We start from the raw sequence: 21,730 nt of genomic DNA, 5'->3' as shown, positions 1-21,730 counted from the left end.
TGCCCTCAACGTCTCCACTCCAGGCAGGCTGCACTGTCACCCTCGCTACTGCGCCACACACTGCAAGCTTAGCGCTGCCCCCCAGGAACACCAGCCTTTCCTCAGCCGTGTGCGCTCAGCCCTTCGCCAAGTGACTCTGCCAACAGCACCAGCTACTGCCCCAAACAGCCACAGCCACTAGAGGTGGGGAAGAACTGAGCTGGGGAGGGGAGCAGAGGTCAGGTCGCAGGTCGCAGTCTGTGGTGTATGGGGATGTGTAACTCAGACAGGGGTAAGCAGGGAGCCTCACTAGCTCTTGGTGTCTGGGCTTTGCCTCCCGCCTTGGCTTGGTAGTCTGGTTCCAGCAGCCTCCGCACTGAGTCTGAGCTCAGTTTCCTCAGTGTAGTCGTAGGGTCGTTTCTGACGAGCTTCCTCATTCTCGATAATATAGGGCCAGATCCTCAGTTGGTGTAAATGGGGGTGTGGACGCCTTTGGACCGATGCCGATTTGCACCAGTTGGGGATCTGGGAATATCTGTAGTTCTACACTGGTAACTTCTGCTTGTGAAACTAACCCTTAAGGGCGCCTGCTCAGAACAGCTTTGCCGACGCTCATTCAGGCAGGGACAGCTGAGTTTACGCTTGTCTTCAGGAAGGCACTCGAATGAGGAAGCCTTGGAGAATGAAGTCTTGGTTGGCTGGACAATATAATGGGGTCCCAGTTAATGACCCCAGCACACATGCCATGATAGACTCTGCTGGCCAGTGGCAACCAGGAGAGCAAAGAAATGCCTTTAGCCAGAGGGAATGTGTTGTTCTAAAGTAGGCAGAGGAGGAAATAAGGCAGGTGAATCACACCCCACTGCTCACCACAACCCAGACAGGACAGAGCAAACGACTGGGAAACAGCTGAGAAAGGGGAAGTCACTGAGCAGAAACTGACTTTATGTGGGCAAAACCCACATGTGTGTGCAGTGTTTTTTTCTCAGCGGAAGGTTGATCTATTTGGAAGAAGCATGTGTGTGACACTGATTGGACCAGAGCTGTTCTTCTAGGAGGGGGCCACAAGAAAAGGGGACCTGGGAAGACCCCACATGAGAGTGACCATAGGAGGAGGAGCTTGAGTGTATTTCTTTGGCCCTCTTCATCTTGAGCTTATGCACACCTGGATGGGAGGACTGGAGAGCCCCAAGTCCTGAGGAGTCACTTCCTTGAAGACCCTGCCATATGGGACCATCAACAAGGACCATCTATCGGGAATCAGGGCTTGCAGCAGAGCCAGTCTCCAGGCAACCTAACGAGGAGAGATGGCCTGTACCAAACTGCCTGATTGGTGGGAAGGGTCAGCAGACAGGCTCTGAAGCCCAGCAGCAGCAGTTCTGTAGCTGCTCAAAGCTTTTGCCCACAGCTATGATAGCTCCAGCCTCGGTGCAGCCGTGCTCCTGCCTGGCCTCTCTCCAGGTAACCTGTTCTGACCCTCAGCTCTGATTCCTCATCTCCAACTTTGGCTCCGACCCCAGTTCTGATCCTGGGTCCAACTTCTGGCTCCTGTCCCTGGCTCTGACACTTCCGGTTCTTGGCTACCAGGTCCAGCTCTGACCCCTAGACCTGACTGCCCACATCCTGCTCACTGACACTGTCAAGCATGGACAGTTATTAGCTGCCTCTTTCATCTTCTTCCTGTGTTAACCCTGGTACTACGGCACCACCTGGAACAGGACTGATGTTCTGTCTACGTCTCCAAGACAACAGCTGCAGACAAGAGCTATAATCACAGCTGAGACTTGGACAGCACCATCTCACGCATAGGGAGCCGCACTGTGATCTGGATGAAGATCTGTTCTTCTGTTTGGTTTTTGTTAAGAAGAGCTACTGCTCAGAAAGTGACTTCGGCATTACAGCTGCACCACCTTAGATGACTACTTACAGCAAGACTCATAAACAACCCCAGTGATACTGACATCTCTGATCATTATGTTAGCAACCAACCACTCAGTATGGGCACCTCTTAAGTTTTACTGTATAGAGGATTAAAAAGTTTAGTTGTGAACAGATACTTCACACCAGTGAATTTTAACAAGAGAGAAGGAACACTGGCCAGAATAGGGAAATAACAGATAAGTTAACAGATAAAGAATCTTTAGCTAAGTTAGATCTATGCAACTCGGCAGGGCCTGATGAAATTCACCCTAGAGTACTTAAGAAACTGTCTGAACCAATCTCTGAACCATTAGCGATTATCTTCCAGAACTCATGGAGGATGGATGAGGTTCATAACAAGGGCAAACTTCAAAAAAAGGTAGAAAGGAGCTCTTAGGGAAGTATAGACCAGAGAACCTAACTTCAATACCCAGAAAGCTACTGAAACAAATGATTAAACTACCAATTTATTAAAACCTAGAGGATAATAGGTAATAAGTAATAACCAACATGGATTTGTCAAGAACAAGTGATGACAAACAAACGTAATTTCCTTCTTTGCTTGGGTACCATGACTAGTGGATGGAGGGAAGAGGTGGATGTGATGTATCTTGAATTTAGGAAGTCGTTCATCACAGTCCCATATGACATATTCCTACTCAAGCTAAGGAAATATGGACTAGATGAAACTACCACAAGATGGGTGCAAAGCTAGTTGGAAGTCGTTACTCCGAGGGGAGTTGTGGGGACTCATGGGCTCGGCAGAAGCACAGCAGAAAAGGGTGTGAGGTTTCTGGTGAACCACAAATGGAATGTGAGTCTACAGTGTGATGCTGCTGAAAAAAGGCAAATGTCATTCTGGGATGTATTGACAGGAGTGGGGTGGGTCAGAGATGGGAGGTGACTGTTCTCCTCTACTCAGCGTGGGAGAACCGTGTCCAGGTTTGGGTGCTGCGCTTCAGGAAGAATGAGGACAAATTGCACGGAGTCCAGAGGAGAGCAGCAGAAATGATCAGAGGTTTAGAAAACATGACCTGTGAGGAAACGTTGAAAGAATTGGGCATGTTTTCTCCAGAAAAGAGATGGCTGAGGGGGGACATGATAAGAATCTGCAAATATGCAAAAGGTTGCTATAAAGAGGACTGTGATCAATTGGTGCCCATGTCCACCAAGGGTGGGACAAAAAGGAATTGTCTTAGTTAGCCGCAAGGGAGATTTAGGTTAGATATTAAGAAAAGCTTTCTGACTCTAAGAATGTTTCAACAAGCAACAGGTGACCTAGAGAGGCTGTGGAATCCCTGTTTTTGTGAGGTTGTAAGAACAGGTTGGACAAACACCTGCCAGGGATGGTCTAGGTGCACTTGGTCCTGCCTCATTGCGTGGGGATGGATTATCTGATCTCCTGAGTTCCCTTACAGCTCCACATTTCTGTGATTCTGTGAAGTGGTGCTAGGCCCTCTGCACTGTGGTCAGGGCTGGCTCGAGGCACCAGCTTACCAAGCAGGTGCTTGGGGCGGCCACTCCGGAGAGGGGCGGCACGTCCAGCTGTTTGGCGGCAATTCGGCGGACGGTCCCTCACTCCTGCTTGGAGCGAAGGACCTCCCACCGAATTGCCGCTGCAGATCGTGATTGCAGCTTTTTTTGTTTGTTTGTTTTGTTTGGCTGCTCGGGGCGGCCAAAACCCTGGAGCCAGCCCTGACTGTGGTCAGTTTCCCACATTGGTACTCAGCAAAGTAAATGATTATGGGGCTGGGAGAAGTGGTAGGGCAGAAGGAAGGAGAGCAGGGCATGCTGAGAAGACAGTGCTTTCCTGTGTGCAGTGCTGTTGGTTGATAAGATATAATGCAACAGGACATGAATTGACTTGGCTTCCTGTCTAATTTCTCCAAGATAAGGAGGCTGCAAAGAATCCTCAGAACTCGACCTGCTCTGATAGCGTCTGAGCCACCATGGGAACCCGAGGTGACGTGTATCCATTGGGTGAGTGGAACCAAGTCCATGGGCTGAACTCGGGTGGGACTAGGAGAGTCCAGAGGGGCCCACGGGTCTGTCTGCACTGGGGCTGGAAGGTAAATGTTCCAGCTTGAGAAGACATATTCACACTAGCTCTCATCTAGCTAGAAATAGAAGTGTCACCATGAGGGTGGGAGGGTCTGGCCGCCCTGAGTGCGTACCTGTGGTCTTGGACGGGATCATAGTCGGGGCAGGGAGCCTGTCCTATAACTTGCCCAAGCGCAGCCACGTGTCAATTTTTGGCTGCCAGCTCGGTCAGAGCAAGCCCGGGTATGTCTCCTCGAGCTAGAATTTACACCTAGGCAGACACTACATTGGTGTAACGTGCAATTTCCTCTGCTTCCTCCAGTGCTCACGTTGCACCAACTGAGACTCCATCCAGACTCACTGAAATGCCCTTGGGTTTACTGGGGCTGGCTGAGATGGGTTCATCTGAGACGGGCTCACTAGGAGACCAGACCGTGGAGAGGTCAAAGATGGTGTTAGGGCTGAATCCCCACTCCGGCACCTCGAGTGCAGGAAGTGAGGGCCTGCAAGGGTTTTAAAAATTAATACTTGCCACTCCAGGCTTGTATTACACACTCAAGGTTACAGCTTGTCTCTGACCTTGGCTTGGTAAATGCTGCTACCACCCAAATGCAAAAAATCCCATTTTAATCCAGGAAGGCACACTTGGGAATTCCTCCCTGTGGGGTACCCTCAAGCCCTTTCACCCCCCTCCAGGGAAGAGCTGAGGAAGAAAACAAATGAAATTACCTGTGGCTACCAGCTAATCAAACAACATGCACAAACCTCTCAGGCCACCAAAAATCCAATCCTGTGCTTAAAAAAGGTAAATTTTATTAAGAACAGAAAGGAAAAAATACACCTGGAACTTAGGCTTTTTGACTTGATCTTGAAAAGAAACAATTACAAAAATTAAGCACCCAAAATAGCTTTCTTTCAGCTTAAAGGTTACAAGCAAACAAAAGCATATGGGGTTAGCACAGAGGAGATCCACAAGCCAAAATAAACAGAGATAAACCTAATTGCGTCTAGCGAAAAATTCCTAATTTACTTGGGTGTCCATCAAAGGGGGCTACCCCCCATTTCATTTATCGCAGATGGCTTTCCACCACTTTCACAGGTACTGAATCCCAGGGGATAACTGCGGGTCAGTCTGGTCCCTGGAAGCAGAGCAGCCCAAAGCCTTCCCTGATTCATCCTCAACTGTCTGTAGCCCCAAGGGACCATTCCAGCAGCTGGCAATAGCCAGAGTGGAGGAATACATTGGCCAGACCGCTCACCTCTGGGAATGCCCACTGTGCCTGGGGCTGTAACATAGAGCCAGTGCACCAGGGGAATTTCCAGGTAGCTGGTTGAGCCAGATTTCTGTAGGGGCACAAAGCTGGGGTTCCGAAATATTACTACAGTAATAATCGTTCTTAATGAAAGAATTGACTTCATTGGATTTACACCAGAATCATAGTGGGGTAAATAAGCAAAATTTGGTCCATAGACAGGGGCCAGGAGACATATCTCCCTCTCGCTCTCTCTCTCTGTTCCTTATTTCTGTGTATAACATTTATAAACACGTATTTAGTTTTTATTTCTCTCAAGTATTTCTCCTCCTCGTCCTGTTCCCCTCCCTACCACCAGGGAGCACTCAAGTGTCATCCGGTACGTTCCCAGGCTGGCAGAACATAATGCTGTATGTGCCGCGTTTGTGCCCATCATGAGAGTCCCACACACAATGTGTCTCTATCATGAAGCTAACACAGGCTTGGCAGCTCTCGATGGGGTTATCGGCACTGTAATGAGGGGTGGGGTCATTGGATCTGGGTCATTAGGACTAGCTGAATTGTTTAGGTGGGGGTTAAATCTATTTCTGAAGTGTTCAGCAATATATGCCGGGGTAATATAATATATCACATGATCAATAGGTATGATTCACATTACATATATTAATATGGATAGTATGTGCTTAATGCATATAACATTATTTGTATATTCACTTCTAGCAGTTACATGGCCTGGAATGGTGGCCTGTGTCTTCTTATAGTCCTATTCACCTATGCTAAGTATCCCATAACACCTTGCATTAGCCAGGAAAACTGTCAGGATCAGCACATATGGGTGTTCTACCGTAGTAAGAGGCAGGGAGTTACTCTCACTGGAATAACAACAAGAAGTACTTGTGGCACCTTAGAGACTAACACATTTATTTGGACATAAGCTTTCGTGGGCTAAGACCCACTTCATCAGATGCATGGAGTGGACAATACAGTAGGAAGATATATATACGTAGTACATGAAAAGATGGGAGTTGCCATTCCAATTCTAATGAGACAATTCAATTAAAGTGGACTATTATCGGCAGGAGCAAAAATTACTTTTGTACTGTTAATCAGCATGGCCCGTTTCAAACAGTTGACAAGAAGGTGTGAGTAACAGTAGGGGGGGAATTAGCATGGGGAAATTAGTTTTTAGTTCTTATAGTGACCCATCCACTCCCACTCTTTATTCAGGCCTAATTTGATGGTGTCCAGTTTGCAAATTAATTCCAGTTCTGCAGTTTCTTGTTGGAGTCTGTTTTTGAAGGTTTTTTGTTGAAGTTGCCACTTTTAAGTCTGTTATTGAGTGTCCAGGGAGGTTGAAGCGTTCTCCAACTGGTTTTTGAATGTTATAATTCTTGACATCTGATTGCTGTCCATTTATTCTTTTGCGTCGAGACTGTCCGGTTTGGCCAATGTACATGGCAGAGGGGCATTGCTGGCACACGATGGCATATATCACATTGGTAGATGTGCAGGTGAACGAGCCCCTGATGGTGTGGCTGATGTGGTTAGGTCCTAGGATGGTATCCCATGAATAGATATGTGGACAGAGTTGGCAAAAGAGTTTGTTGCAGGGATAGGTTCCTGGATTAGTGTTTTTGTTGTATGATTTGTAGTTGCTGGTGAGTATTTGCTTCAGGTTGGGGGGCTGTCTGTAAGCAAGGACTGGTCTGTCTCCCAAGGTCTGTGAGAGTGAGGGATTGTCCTTCAGGATAAATGGTAGATCCTTGATGATGCACTTGAGAGGTGTTAGTTGGGGGCTGAAAATGATGGCTTGTGGCATTCTGTTACTTTCTCTGTTGGGCCTGTCCTGTAGTAGGTGATTTCTGGGTACCCTTCTGGCTCTGTCAATCTGTTTCTTCACTTCAGCAGGTTGGTATTCTAGTTTTAAGAATGCTTCATAGAGATCCTGTAGGTATTTGTCTCTGAGGGATTGGAGCAAATGTGGTTGTATCTTAGAGCTTGGCTGTAGACAATGGATCGTGTGATGTGGTCTGGATGAAAGCTGGAGACATATAGGTAAGTACAGCGGTCAGTAGGTTTCCAGTATAGGGTGATGTTTATGTGACCATCGCTTATTTGCACTGTAGCATCCAGGAAGCGGATCTCTTGTGTGGACTGGCCCAGGCTGAGGTTGATGGTGAGGTGGAAATTGTTGAAATCCAGGTGGAATTCTTCAATGTAGCGCAAGTAGAGTAGGGATGCTAGGGGACAAGAGTTGAGGAAGCGTTGTTCTAAGTCAGTTAGGGTGACCAGATCACACAGGTGAAATATCAGGATGCGGGGGGGGAGGGGGGAGCAAAAAAAAATTGCCAGTGGTGGAGAAGGAAGAAGAAGAAAAAAAAATGGCCGCCGGCCACCGGAGCTCCACACCCCGCCCCGCACCAGCTTGCCTCCGCTCCGTCTCCACCTCCCCGCTTCCTCCATCGCTTGCACTGCCCTACAGCTGATCAATGCAAGCCTGGGAGGGACGGGGGAGGAGGAGGAATGTGGAGTGCTTGGGGAAGAGGCGAGGCCAGGGCGGGGATTTGGGGAGGGATCCAATGGGGAAAGGAGGGGGCAGAGTCAGGGGGGCTGCGAGCCCCCTCCGGGCCCCACTCCACCTGTGAGCGGAGGCAAAATATCGGGACAATTCATGTCCCGACCGAAGGTAGGTCGGGACGCGGGACAAACAAGCAAATATTGGGACCGTCGCGATAAAATCGGGACGTCTGGTCACCCTAAAGTCAGTCATAAAAATGTTGGCATACTGTGGGGCAATGCAGGTACCCATAGCAGTGCCGCTGACCTGAAGGTATACATTGTCCCCAAATGTGAAATAGTTGTGGATGAGGACAAAGTCACAAAGTTCAGCCACCAGGTTTGCCATGACATTATCAGGGATAGTTTTCCTGATGTCTTGTAGTCCATCTTTGGGTACGTCTTCACTACCCGCCGTATCGGTGGGTAGCAATTGATTTATCCGGGATCGATATATCGCGTCTTGTTAAGACGTGATATATCAATCCCCGAACGCGCTCACTGTCGACTCCGGAACTCCACCAGAGCGAGCGGCGGTAGCGCAGTTGACGGGGCAGCCGCGGCCGTCGATCCCGCATCGTGTGGACCCCAGGTCATTCGATCCAAGATACTTCGACTTCAGCTACGCTATTCGCGTAGCTGAAGTTGCGTATCTTAGATCGATCCCCCCCCAGTGTAGACCAGCCCTTTGTGTGGAATGTTGGTGTAGAGGGCTGTAGAGTGTAGAAGCAATCAGCCTGGATGGGCCATTAGGGAGACCAATAGGTCTTTGAAGATGATAATCTCCCACCTTCCTTAGAAGCTTCCTGGGATGCTGCTTTGACACTGCAGGGTCATGTGATCATGTCACCTGGTACTGGACTACTAGTATTTTCCCACTAATAGGGGGTGGGGATCAAACTAGGAAACAAAGATTCCCGCCATATGTGAATCCTATTGAAGGCAGGGAAGTGAGTTAATCGGGTTTCATTCTTCACTGAATCCCTGCCCAGGATGACTGCTGGAAACATCTTAGGCCCTGTCTACACTGGCAAGTTTCTGGGAAGTAAAGCAGCTTTCTCCACTGTAACTCCTGAGGTTACACACTGCCAGGTCACTTAGTGCGCAGAAACTGCACCACTGTAGCACTGTAAAAAAACCATCCCAATGAGAGGCATACGGGTTTCTGTGCCAGGGGTACAGCGCCGCGGTGCCAGTGTAGACACCCTGGTCGATTACAACCCTGTGATTGGCCTCCAAGATGTGTCCCACAATGCCTGTTCTCACCTCTCTGGTCATCAGTTTGAACTCTACTGCCCTGCCCTCAGGTGACCAACCGTCATCCCCACCCTGTAAATTCCTTTGGAATTTTGAAAGTCCCCTTGTCATAACTATAAAGGGAAGGGTAACAGCCCTCCTGGATACAATACTATAAAATCCCTCTTGGCCAGGGGCACCAAAATCCTTTTACCTGTAAAGGGTTAAGAAGCTCAGGTAACCTGGCTGACACCTGACCCAAAGGACCAATAAGGGGACAAGATACTTTCAAATCTTGGGGAGGGAGGGGAAGCTTTTGTTCGTGCTCTTTGTTTTGTTTGTGTTCGCTCTTGGGACTAAGAGGAACCGGACATCAATCCATGTTCTCCAAAACTTTCGGAACAAGTCTCTCATATTTCAAACTTGTAAGTAACAGTCAGGCAAGGCGTGCTAGTTTATCTTTGTTTTCTTAACTTGTGAATTTTACCTTTGCTAGAGGGAGATATCCCTGTTTTGCTGTAACTTTGAAACTAAGGCTAGAGGGGTTTCCTCTGGGCTCTTTGAATCTGATTACCCTGTAAAGTTATTTTCCATCCTGATTTTACAGAGATGATTTTTACCTTTTCTTTTTAATAAGATCCTTCTTTTAAGAACCTGATTGATTTTTCCATTGTCCAAAGACCCAGGGGGTTGGGTCTTTGATCACTTTGTAACAAATTGGTTAGGATATTATTCTCAAGCCTCCCCAGGAAAGGGGGTGTAAGGGCTTGGGGGGATATTTTGGGGGAAGAGGAACTCCAAGTGGTCTTGTTAAATCACTTGGTGGTGGCAGCATACCAGGTTTTAACCTAAGCTGGTAGAAATTAGCTTAGGGAGCTTTCATGCAGGTCCCCACAACTGTACCCTAGAGTTCAGAGTGGGGAAGGAACCCTGACACCCCTTCCTGTTTCCTCGGTGATGCATGCAGTAGTCTCAGCACATCTTTCCAGGTGGCCATGCCTGCTCCATGCACCAGGCGATCTCCCACTTGGAGCAATGCCGAGCTGCTGGAACCCACCGGTGGCGGTTAAGAGCTTATGGGCAGCAGGGGTACCCAGCAGCTCCCGGTCACCTCCAGACAGCAGGAGCCCCTGGAGCTCCAAACTGGGAGGGGACAACCACTGAGCCCCTGTGCCTAGGGGCGCCCTAAGTATAAATCCAGCACTGACAGTGGTGGGCTCCTGGTCTTTGTTCCTAATACACACAATAAAAGACCCAGTTGCCCTGGTCAAAAGTCCAGTTCCCAACTGGAATCAGGTTAAAATATTATCAGGGATCCCAGCTGGGGCTGATTTCCCAGAGCACCAGGTTTCTGCATTTTTAATTCCACCATCGGCAGGGCACTGACTGGCCATTGGCCCAGGATTGGCAGGACGGGGGCGGCTGGGGGTGTGTGCAGCTGAGCGGTGGTTACCATCTGCCCATGGTGCCTTACCCTGTCTCTGCCTTCTAGGGCTCTGCATCGCCCTGTGCCTGTGGGGCACCGTGGCCCAAAATAATGGCGTACAAGGTAAGGCTGACTCTTCCTGGCTAACCTTCCCGAGCGCTCCCGGCTGCCCGGGGTCTCCTGCCTCCGCCCCCTCTGGTCCCTTTCCCTGGTGGGAGGAGAGCAGAGTCGGGGGTCCGGTGACCCAGGAGCAGCTCCTTGGCATAGACATCTTGGGGTGGATTTACAGAGCACGGTGGGTGCGTGCAGGGGAGAGGAGAAGGCCCCTGTGTAGCCCTCCCCTTCCCTTCCCAGCCCCGTGGCCAGCAGAGAAGAGTCACTGGGGCCCAGGGCTCTACACTGGGGGCTGGCGTGAGGGGCAGATCCCCTTTGTACCCAAGGGCTGTGTTATTGACCAGCCTGAATCAAAGCCCCTGATGGCTCAGACGTTAGAAGTGGCATTTGTAGGTGCCCCCCCCCACTCTAAAATCAGGCTGAATTGAAACCTGGGGCCACGTGCCCAGCTGGGGGGTATCTGGGATCCCAACTCTGCACCCCAAGCCCAGCTCTGCTGTGAATCCCAAGATGGGATTCAGGAAAATTCCCACTGACCCACTGGGGTCCCCCAGGATTGCACCCACCCTGCTCCGTCTGCTCCCGTACCAAGCCCTGCAGCCGGCTAAGCTGCGCTGGGATCCTTCCCCTCACGCTGGGCAGAGGGACGGATCCCAGCGGAGCCCCAGACACCGGGCAGCTAAAGGATCCAGGAGCCCCCGAAGGCAGGTCACAGTCTGGGTGATGGGAGGCAGCTCAGGATCCAAACTAGCCTCGCGCCCGACTCCGCTCGCAGTTAATCCAGAGCAGAGCCGGGCAGGAATTTCCCAAGGACCCATTTTTTGCCAGGAAATGCCAATTCGGTTCAGAGGAATGTTTGGTTTTACTCAGGAAAAAATTGCCCGGGGGGGTGAGGGGGGGGATGAAATAATTTTCAAAACGAACAATTCCCAATTTCTGGTTCGAAGTGAGGTTTCAATTTGAAATTGACGCTAACGAGAGTAACGACGACAGCAACAAAAAGGAGAAAAAATGGGTGAGATCGAAAAAGTTTCACATGAAGCGACGCCCGGCTCCGGCGGCTCTGCCTGTCTGTCCCGGGGGCACCCCGGGGAGCCAAGGCCCCTGTGCAGCCGAGGGCAGCTTGTTGCCAGGGGGTGGATGGCGACGCAGCTGTTTGCCAGGCGCCGAGGGCTGAAAATCAGCAAATGGGGCATGTGAAAGGAATCAATCGCACTGTGTGTGTTGGGGAGGGTCAGGGGGGACGCTCTGCACTGGCTGACCCTGCCCAGCTTTTCCCACCCCTGCAGGTACCACTGGGGACTGCAACAGCCATGTGCTATGCCCAGCAAACGCCAAGTGTGTGAACAACACCCACTGCACCTGCCTGGATGGATACCAGTCACATGGGAATCGCTTCTTCACCGACCCAACGGAGATCTGTGACGGTAACGGGGCTCCCACGTTGTCCGGGGGGGGGGGCGCTGGGCAGAGCAGGGCATTAAGGGCTGGAGCAGCCAACTCCACTGACTCCAGGGCCTGTTGGGGGGGCTCAGCCCAGCTGGGGAATGAGGGGGGGCAGCAGCACGGGTCAGCGCCACCCTCCTGGGGATCGAACCGGGGCCTCCAGATTGAGCAGCAGGAGTGGCTGCAGCAGGAGCCAGGAGCGTTGGGCTCTGTGGATTGGGCACAGGGTGGGGGGGCCCATCACACTGACCCGTCTGAATCCCAGCCTGGGCCCTAATCAGCCCCTGGGTGTCCAGGGGCATAGGGACCCCACGGGAGTGGAATGGGGCAGCCCTGGCTATACTTCCTCCCCCCCCCCCCAGCCCGCAGGGATACAAGGAGGGAGGGAGCAGAGGAGAGGCAGCCTGTCACCCCCCCCCAACACACAGGGAGCCTGGAGCCCCGGGGGACATCTCCCCCCGACTCCCCTTACATGGGGGATCTGGGTGTTTGTGGAGTCAAACCCCCTCCCCCCACACACCACCTGGGACAAGAGGCTCGGGGGGGCTGTTTCCGACATTCCAGCAGCAGAAATGGGTAACTGAGGATCAGGCCCTTAATCACTAACTGCTCAGGGCCCCGGTCGCCTGGGTCCCATCATCCAGCTCAGTGCGGGGTGCTGGGGGGTGATACGGGGAACGTCTCCCTGCCAGGACTATACAGAGCGTCCCGTCTTGCATTACAGATATTGACGAGTGTCTGGGGCCGAGCTCGCCAGACTGTGGACGCAACGCACACTGCGCCAACGTGGCTGGGAGTTACTACTGCACCTGCATCGATGGCTACGAGTCCAGCTCTGGGAAAGCCAAATTCATGAACGCGAGTGAGAACACCTGCCAGGGTGAGCTCTCCCCTGCCCCCAGCTGCTGAGTCCCCCCCCTCACACACTCAAATGCTCGTTCCAGGCCTGGCGCTGCACCGGGGCTGCTGCGGCTTTGGCAATGGCCAGAGGCCGTCAGCAAGGCTCTGATGGGACATGGCCCTCGCCTGCTCCTGCAGAGCATGGGGCCGGGCTCACCCCTGTGCCTGGCACTTGGACAGGGAATAAACCCTTGGGGCAAGAAACAGACCAACGGAGCAAACTCCTAGTGCTGCAGAGATGCGCTGGGGAGAGGGGAGGGGACCCTCGCTGGCCCCAGCACGCAGCATCTGAGCTGCTAGTGCCCCACTGAGCCTGGGAAGTGGCCCCGGGAACAGCTCTGGGAATTGGACTAAAGTGTTCTTGAACAGCTCCAGTCTACTTTTCTACTATGGCTTTAAAATTAGAATTTGGGTCATTTAGCCGGCAAGTTGCTTAACCCTTTCTGGCTCAGTGTCCCACAGGGCCGGACTTTTGCTCAGAGCATCACTTTTGCTGACTTCGGTTCGGGCCTTGTACTAGGCCCCTGCTCCAGGCTCTCTCTGCTCCAGCTCCATGTCAATCCCAAGGGCAGCGCTGGGAGGGGGCATGTGCTGGGACTGGCATTGCCAGCCCAGCCCCAGGCTTCCCTGAGACACCCTGGTTTCCAGCGGCATGGCACGGAGACACACGGGCAGTCTGTGGATTGAATTGAATTGAAAAGGGGGCAAATTCAAAGCAGATACAAGGAAAAACTCCTCCACACAGGGAAGTAGTAACCTCTGGAACTCACTGCTACCGCGGCCTGGAGGCTGTGAATGTGTCGAGTTTTAAAGAGGGACTGGCTGTTTCTATGGGGAACAACAATGCCTGGAGCTGTGCTAGTTAATGGACAATAATTCTGGGAGGGAAAAGCTCCCACTTCAGATCTTAAACCAACCTCTGACTATTAGAGACCAGAAGAGACCTTCATGGGGGCAGATTATCCCCCGGCTCCTGCTGTGGGACTCTTACACCTTCCTCTGTAGCACCCATTGCAGATGGGAAACCGGGGTAGATGGGCCTTGGGTCTGACCCAGGCTGGCAATGCCTGTGTGTTCCTCTCTGATTGAAACCTGAGGGGGATTTCTGCCAAGTCCCAGTGTTCCCACCCCTTGGGCAACTCAGCTTCAAACATGGACTCCTAAATCTACCCAAATCTTGGCCCCACTGGGGATTGGCCCATAGAGGCCACAGTGGCTGTTCAGGGGTCAGAAGGTCCCCTTCCCTCTGTTACGTTCACGGCACACACACAGTTAGAATCAACGCATCACATCCTCTCGCTGGCAGCTGCAGATCAACACAGGGTTATTTCTTAGAATCCAGAACCCCAGCACACAAGGACCCCAAACAGAGAGAGACAAAGCAGGCTGCTCCTAAAGGCAGACGGGCACAAGTAACCCCAGTTTGCTCTAGGCTGGGCTCTTTGGCAGACACACAGCTGAAACCCCCAGATCACATGCTTGTCACCCGACTCCCCTAGCCAACAAGCAGGTCCAGGAAAGCCCCTTGCAGAAGTAAAGTGAGAGCTTGTGATGCTAACACAGTTTTCAATACACCACATTCTCGAGTGGCCATTCCACTGCCAGAGCAGCCTAGTGTGGCCTGAGTGTAGCTGAGAATCAGGCCTGTGATTGTTAAGCTCCCAGGGGCCTGGTCACCTGGGTCCCGTCACCCAGCTCAGTACAGATGTGTGATACAGGAACGTCTCCCTGCCAGGACTGTACAGAACATCCCCTCTTGTGTTGCAGATATTGACGAGTGTCAGGGCCCGAGCCCGGCAGACTGCGGACCCCACGCAAACTGCACCAATTTGCCTGGGAATTACTCCTGCACCTGCATCGATGGCTACGAGCCCAGCTCTGGGAAAGCCAACTTCACACACGCGAGTGAGAACACCTGCCAGGGTGAGCTCTCCCCTGTCCCCCACTTGCTGAGACCCCCCCTCGCACACACAAATGCTCCTTCCAGGTCTGGCGCTGCACCAGAGGCTGTTAGTGTCCCTGAGCCTGGGAAGGGGCCTCGTGGATGGTCCACATACAGCACAGTGCGCTCTGCCCCCTGTGGCCCTGGGGAGCAGGGAATAGCCCCAGTGCAGGGCACCCCAGCCATGCCCCCAATCTGCCCCCTCCCTCAGGGCTGGGAGCAGAGCCTTTTCCAGTCCCACACTGACAGGAAGCCCCCTGGATGGGAGGGTGTTTCCCCAGGGGGCCATTATGCCCCCTTAGGCAGCCAGGGCGGCCTGACCGGAGAAGGGGCCGGGGCGCTCCAGGCCCTTGTCTGTGACGTTCAGCCGGTAGTTAGAGCTTGTATCAAGTCCTAGCCGGCCGTTCCCATGGAAACCGCCCTTTACACCCCCGTTTGGGGGGCGCAGAGCACCGGGCCCCTCGAACTGGGAGAACTCAGGAGCCCATTGGTTCAAACGCTTCCCCTGGCAGAGACCTCGCCCAGCCGTTCCTGCGCCCAGCCCCCGGCCACGTGGGATAACCCCAGCCAGTGTCCTGGGGCGGGTCTAGGCACAAGAAGAAATCAGCGCCGCAGGTATCTCAGCCAGCGCCCCGGGGATTGTCCGGGGATAGCTGGTATCGGGAGCCGTGCGGAGAATCCCTAGGGCTTGTCCCCGGGGGAATTGATCGCGATCGCTGTTCTCTTTGGAAGCGCACTGATTATTCCAGACCAGAGTGTCCGGATGGGGAGCGATTCCATAGGAGCTGTTCCCGTCAATTTCCCCATGGACTTAAGCCCCTAGATACACCCAATCTCAGAGCTCCCTGCAGCTCGGAGTGAGTTTGGAAGCTGTGGGACACCCGTGTGCCTGAGGGAGGGGAGAGCTCTGGCCTCACCACTGAGAACCGGGCGCTTGGAGTCCCTTCTATCACTGACTGATATCAAGGCATTAGACTAGCCCTCATGTTATTTTCTATCATCTTCCTCCAAAGCAGCTCCTCATTTGTCCTTTCCAGGAGCAGACGGCTCATTCAGACATTGCCGTCTGCACTGGTATTACGGCACTGGGCATCGCCAGATCCGCTTGGTAGCTTTAGCAAGCAGCAGGCGCGTGTCCTGGCAGGGCTGCTTTTCCCTTCCCAGCTGGAGCGGCTCATTCCGGACAATAGCCAACTCGCTCCCGGTCGCTGACCCAGTAACTGAACTCCTGGCTCTAACCAACCCCATCTCCCCAGCACACGGTGCATGTCGGATGCTTGGATTATCCCCCAGCAGCATCACCCCAGTGCCCAAGGTACAGCTCCTAGATCAGCCTGACCTAGCGCTTTCTCTCTCCTTGCAGACATTGACGAGTGCCAGCGAAACACCACAATCTGTGAGCCCCACGGGAACTGCATCAACATGCCAGGGAGTTACATGTGCAGATGCAGTTGGGGATTTGGGAAGAGTCAAAAGGATTCGTCTAAGATCTGCACAGGTACAATGGGAGCTGGAAACAGTCGTGACAAAGGCATGATGTTTCTGGCTTTTCTGCAGTGTTGCTAACGCGTGGCTTTTCCTTAAAGCCCCACCTCCCGGAGTCATGTGATTCTGCTTTTGGCTAAAATCAAAATTAGGGCCTGGAGGAAAAACTGCCAAACGTTATGCTGGGGTGAGCGACAGCTCCCAAACCAGAGTCAAACAAAACGAAGCCAAAACGAATTTTTTAAAAAAAATCTTGTGATTTTTAAACTAACCTCATGACTTTTTGGCAGCCTGGCTCACGGTTTGGGGCTTTTATTGATTGCTTGGTGTTGGCGATGACGTTAATGCACGGCCACTGAGCTGACCCAGGATCTCTGACACTAACCCGCATGCCTGGATGGGGAAACTAACCAGGTTGCCCTGAGGTCTCGCTCTTTCTCTGCGCCACACCCAGGCAGTGTCTGTTCTGACTCCCAGCCTGTCTTACACATTGGAAACTGAGCCTGGGGACTGAACGTCGCCATGTCTCTTGACATGCTGCTTAATTCCCCTGAGGCAGGAGCGTAGGGAGCTGGGGATGTCATTAGAAGCTGCAACATCCCCCCAAACCTGCAGCTGCAATCAGAGCCCAAGATGCTCTTTCGTAGCAGAGCTTTGAGGTGGGGGCAGGTCAGGTCTTTGCAAAGCAAACTGGGCTGAGACGGAGCCGAGGACTCTGTGTTGGATCAACCTTTAATACAGCTTGGGCTCAACAAGCCCATTAGTTTCTGGAACCCTCAACAGCTGTTAAGCCAGGGGAAGGAGCTGGCATCATAAAGGAACTAGTTTGTGTCATTAGCACGAATCAAACCTAGGACCTGTCTGCTGATGGCGCGCAGCTCGGCTGCTGGAGCTAAGGGAGTAACTCCATTAGCTAGTCATTGTAGCAGGCTATCTATGTATGGAAACCAGCCACTACAGCAGGACAAATGTGCTTTCTCCTTAAGGGGGGAAGGGAGAGCTCAGTGGTTTGAGCATTGGCCAGCTAAACCTCAGGTTGTGAGTTCAATTCTTGATGGGGCCACTTAGGGATCTGGGGCAAAAATCAGTGCTTGGCCCTGCTAGCAAAAGCAGGTGGCTGGACTCAATGACCTTTCAAGGTTCCTTCCAGTTCTAGGAGATGGGATATCTCTACTTATTTATTTTTGTTCCGTGGCTCAGCGGGCTTTGCTAGAGGCTGGCACATACAAGCCCCCTCACAGGCATGGCATACGCCCGTTCCCTTCCAAGAGGTTTAACAATGGAGCAAAAATTGAGTTTCCTGCCAAAGAAACAAGGGATTTTTTCCAGCCTTGATGCACTCCCAGCCGTGAGCCAGGAGACACAGAGCTCCTCTCAGTGAGGGGGAGCAGAGGGTAAAATCTGCCTGGTGAGGCAGGGGAGACACATTCTTGGCCTTCTATGGAAGAAACAAGCTGAAAGTGACAGGTCTAGTGGGTCGGGTATGAGATTGGGACTCAAGAGACTTGGGTTCTGCCTTTATGCAAATAACGACCGAGGGGAAGGGGCGTAGCGGGAAATAGCAAAACGCTGTCACGGGAAAGAGAGAGAAGGGGAGTCTGAGACAGAGCTGCTGGAGCACGGCCCAAGGGAAGGATCCGTGAGTGCTCTTGACTCTCCCCGCTGATTGAAATGTTTGCTGATGTCCAGGTGAAGGGGATTTTAGCCACAAGGATTTCTGTGAGGAGCAAATGTGTTATGGATAAATATCGGGGAGAGCTTAATGGCCAGAATGAGTGTGTCTCTGCACGTACAAGCCTGGTCCCTAGGTAGAAAACCCAACTCCCTGCACGGGGTGAGTGACCCTGCTGCACTATGGAGCCCCGACATCCTCCATGTATCCCCCTTTGCCCGGCAGCTGGCACGTTGGCAGCCTGGCGGGTGCACGGCCTTCCAGCGTTTGGCTAGATCACGACAGGGCTCTCTGTGCCTGGGCAGGGCGGGGCCTGTCTGTCAGATCAGACTCTCCACAGTGGTTAAAGACCCCAGGAGGCAGCGAGGGCAGTAAAGTCCCTTCCGTTTGGGGACAGATTGATGACCCGCTGGGTGGCGACTCCGGCTGGGGCTATGCTGGGGGTCAGGCTGGGTACGTTTCTTCCAGCTTCGGCTTCCACAGGCCGGATCGGCAGTGAGTGTCATCTGTCTCTGGGCTCAATGGATTCGCCCCGTGGGGCCCTGGGCCTGGGGGTCACAGCAGGGTCCGGGAATGGACGTTGTCGGGCCGCTGCTCACTGCGCAGTGTTAGGAATAGGGGGATCCCCTGGATCCAGCTGGATTCCAAACAACCCGTTTACCAGCCGTGCAGAGCCTGGCCGCATGTGGGGATCTGCAGGCTTCTGCCATCAACCCCCATGAGCGCCACCAGAGAGCAAAGAAACTAGTTTAAAGGGAAAGCCCCCAATTCCCCTGCACTCTCCTGGGCGCAGCCCACCCACCCTTCCCCTAGTGCTCCATGGGAGGGGTGGTGCTGGGTGTATCCAGAATAGGGAGGGGACCCATCGGGCTGGGGTCTGTAACTCTGAGCATGGCGACCCTTCTGGCGACCAGCTCCAGTTCAGCGCCCCCTTTCTTCCCTTCCATTCATTAATGATCTGGAGGATATCATGGACTGCACTCTCAGCAAGTTTGTGGATGAAACTAAACTGGGAGAAGTGGTAGATACACTGGAGGGTAGGGATAGGATACAGAGGGACCTAAACAAATTAGAGGATTGGGTCAAAAGAAATCTCATGAGGTTCAACAAGGACAAGTGAAGAGTCCTGCACTTAAGTTGGAAGAATCCCATGCACTGCTACAGACTATGGACCGAGTGACTAGGCAGCAGTTCTGCAGAAAAGGACCTAGGGGTTACAGTGGACGAAAAGCTGGATATGAGTCAACAATGTGCCCTTGTTGTCAAGAAGGCTAACGGCATTTTGGGCTGTATAAGTAGATGCATTGCCAGCAGATCGAGGGACGTGATCATTCCCCTCTATTAGACATTGGTGAGGCCTCATCTGGAGTTTTGAGTCCAGTGTGGAGCCCCACACTTCAAGAAGGATGTGGGAAAATTGGAAAGAGTCCAGTGGATTGCAACAAAAATGATTAGGGGGCTGGAGCATATGACTTATGAGGAGAGGCTGAGGGAACTGGGATTGTTTAGTCTGCAGAAGAGAAGAATGAGGGGGGATTTGATAGCTGCTTTCAACTACCTGAAGGGGGATTCCAAAGAGGATGGATCTAGACTGTTCTCAGTGGTACCAGATGACAGAACAAGGAGTAATGGTCTCAAGTTGCAGTGGGGGAGTTTTAGGTTGGATATTAGGAAACACTATTTCACTAGCAGGGTGGTGAAGCACTGGAATGGGTTACCTAGGGAGGTGGTGGAATCTCCTTCCTTAAAGGTGTTTAAGGTCATGCTTGACAAAGCCCTGGCTGGGACGATTTAGTTGGGGATTGGTCCTGCTTTGAGCAGGGGGTTGGACTAGAACCTCCTGAGGTCCCTTCCAACCCTGATATTCTATGATCATAGCTCCCGGATTCTTGGCTTCCCCATGTCTCTGGCGTCCGGCCAGGTCACACTGTGATCCCCATTCTGCGGGAGCCTTTCAAAGTCAGACCCCCTCTCCTATCCCTGCTAGCGAAACCCTTCCTCCGGGGCTCCTAGCCCCCCTTGACTCAGGCCCCCACCACTGGGCCCAGCCCTCGGGCTGTAGAGAAGCCCCACCTGTCCCCTCCCAGGCGAGCTTCCTTCTAGCTAGCGCCCTGCACGCAGCCTAAGTCACTTCCCCTTTGCAGCTTAACTAGCTGATCGCCACCCCCCTACCCCCCCGCCTTAACCCTCCTCTGTCAGGGCTGGTGCAGGGAGGGGATCGCAGGGTCCTGGTCTGGAAAAGGTTGGGCCTCTCTGATCTGGTGGGTGGGGGAGGGGTTGCTCCGCAGGGATTGGGGCACTGTACGTAGCAGGGAAGAAAGGAGAATAGAATAGGGGTGTAGATGGAGTAGACAGACTGACCGACAGACCACGCCCCCTGCAATCGATGGGGGGTGCCTCCATGGTCATTCGCCCCCCGTGCGCCCCCAGCCGTGCTGTGTGTGACACCCCCCCCCCCGCNTCTGGTCCCTGGAAGCAGAGCAGCCCAAATCCTTCCCTGATTCATCCTCAACTCTCTGTAGCCCCAAGGGACCATTCCAGCAGCTGGCAATAGCCAGAGTGGAGGAGTACATTGGCCAGACCGCTCACCTCTGGGAATGCCCACTGTGCCTGGGGGCTGTAACATAGAGCCAGTGCACCAGGGGAATTTCCAGGTAGCTGGTTGAGCCAGATTTCTGTAGGGGCACAAAGCTGGGGTTCCGAAATATTACTACAGTAATAATAGATCTTAATGAAAGAATTGACTTCATTGGATTTACACCAGAATCACAGTGGGGTAAATAAGCAAAATTTGGTCCATAGACAGGGGCCAGGAGACAGATCTCCCTCTCGCTCTCCTTCTCTGTTGCTTATTTCTGTGTATAACATCTTTAAAACAGGTTTCAGAGTAGCAGCCGTGTTAGTCTGTATCCGCAAAAAGAACAGGAGTACTTGTGGCACCTTAGAGACTAACAAATCTTTAAAACACATCTTTTGTTTTTATTTCTGTCAAGCATTTCTCCTCCTCGTCCTGTTCCTCTCTCTACCACGAGGGAGCACTCAAGTGTCATCCGATAAGTTCCCAGGCTGGCAGAACATAATGCTGTATGTGCCGCGTTTGTGCCCATCATGAGAGTCCCACACAGAATCTGTCTCTGCCATGAAGCTAACACAGGCTTGGCAGCTCTCCAAGGGGTGGTTATAGGCACTGTAATGAGGGGTGGGGTCATTGGATCTGGGTCATTAGGACTAGCTGAATTGTTTAGGTGGCGGTTAAATCTATTTCTGAAATATTCACCAATATATGCTGGGCTAATATAATACATCACATGAACAATAGGTATGATTCACATTACATATATTAATATGGATAATATGTGCTTAATGCATATAACATTCTATTGTATGTACATTTCTGGCAGTTACATGGCCTAGAATGGTGGCCTGTGTCTTTCTATAGTCTTATTCACCTATGCTAAGTATCCCATAACACCTTGCATTAGCCAGGAAAACTGTTAGGATCAGGAGACATGGGCATTCTACTGTAGTAACAGGCAGGAAGTTATAAGGACAATATATATGGGACAAGCCCAGGAGGTGGATCACGCTCTTGGTACCTGGAATTCCTGAATCAAGAACAAAGAGCTAAGGGGTACCGTATGGTACCAGAAATACAAGGTAGAAAGATGGGAGGTGAAGACTAGCCTCAGAGGATGCATACAGTACCTCTTTCCTTGTAAACAGGTTGGGTATAAAAAGGGCAGCTTTAGGGGTGTGACTTT

At 52.2% G+C, this 21,730-nt stretch overlaps 2 protein-coding genes across 2 annotated transcripts in view; one reads left to right on the top strand and one right to left on the bottom strand.

Annotated features, from left to right (window-relative positions):
* Positions 1-21,730, bottom strand: part of LOC117888488 (adhesion G protein-coupled receptor E3-like) — a 255,697-nt gene that overhangs the window by 131,038 nt on the left and 102,929 nt on the right. The gene's annotated exons all lie outside the window — the stretch shown is intronic.
* The window catches only part of LOC117888505 (adhesion G protein-coupled receptor E5-like), a 33,193-nt gene continuing 15,273 nt past the window's right edge, over positions 3,811-21,730 (top strand). Inside the window, exon 1 of the mRNA XM_034791973.1 lies at positions 3,811-3,879. Within this exon, the coding sequence (XP_034647864.1) occupies positions 3,849-3,879 (31 nt within the window). The 5' untranslated portion in view covers positions 3,811-3,848. The remainder of the gene's footprint in view (positions 3,880-21,730) is intronic.

This window comes from Trachemys scripta, chromosome 16 (assembly GCF_013100865.1).
Source record: "Trachemys scripta elegans isolate TJP31775 chromosome 16, CAS_Tse_1.0, whole genome shotgun sequence".
NCBI lineage: Eukaryota > Metazoa > Chordata > Testudines > Emydidae > Trachemys > Trachemys scripta.
The sequence above is the reverse complement of the archived record's forward strand: the minus strand, read 5'-3'. Positions and strand labels throughout refer to the sequence as shown.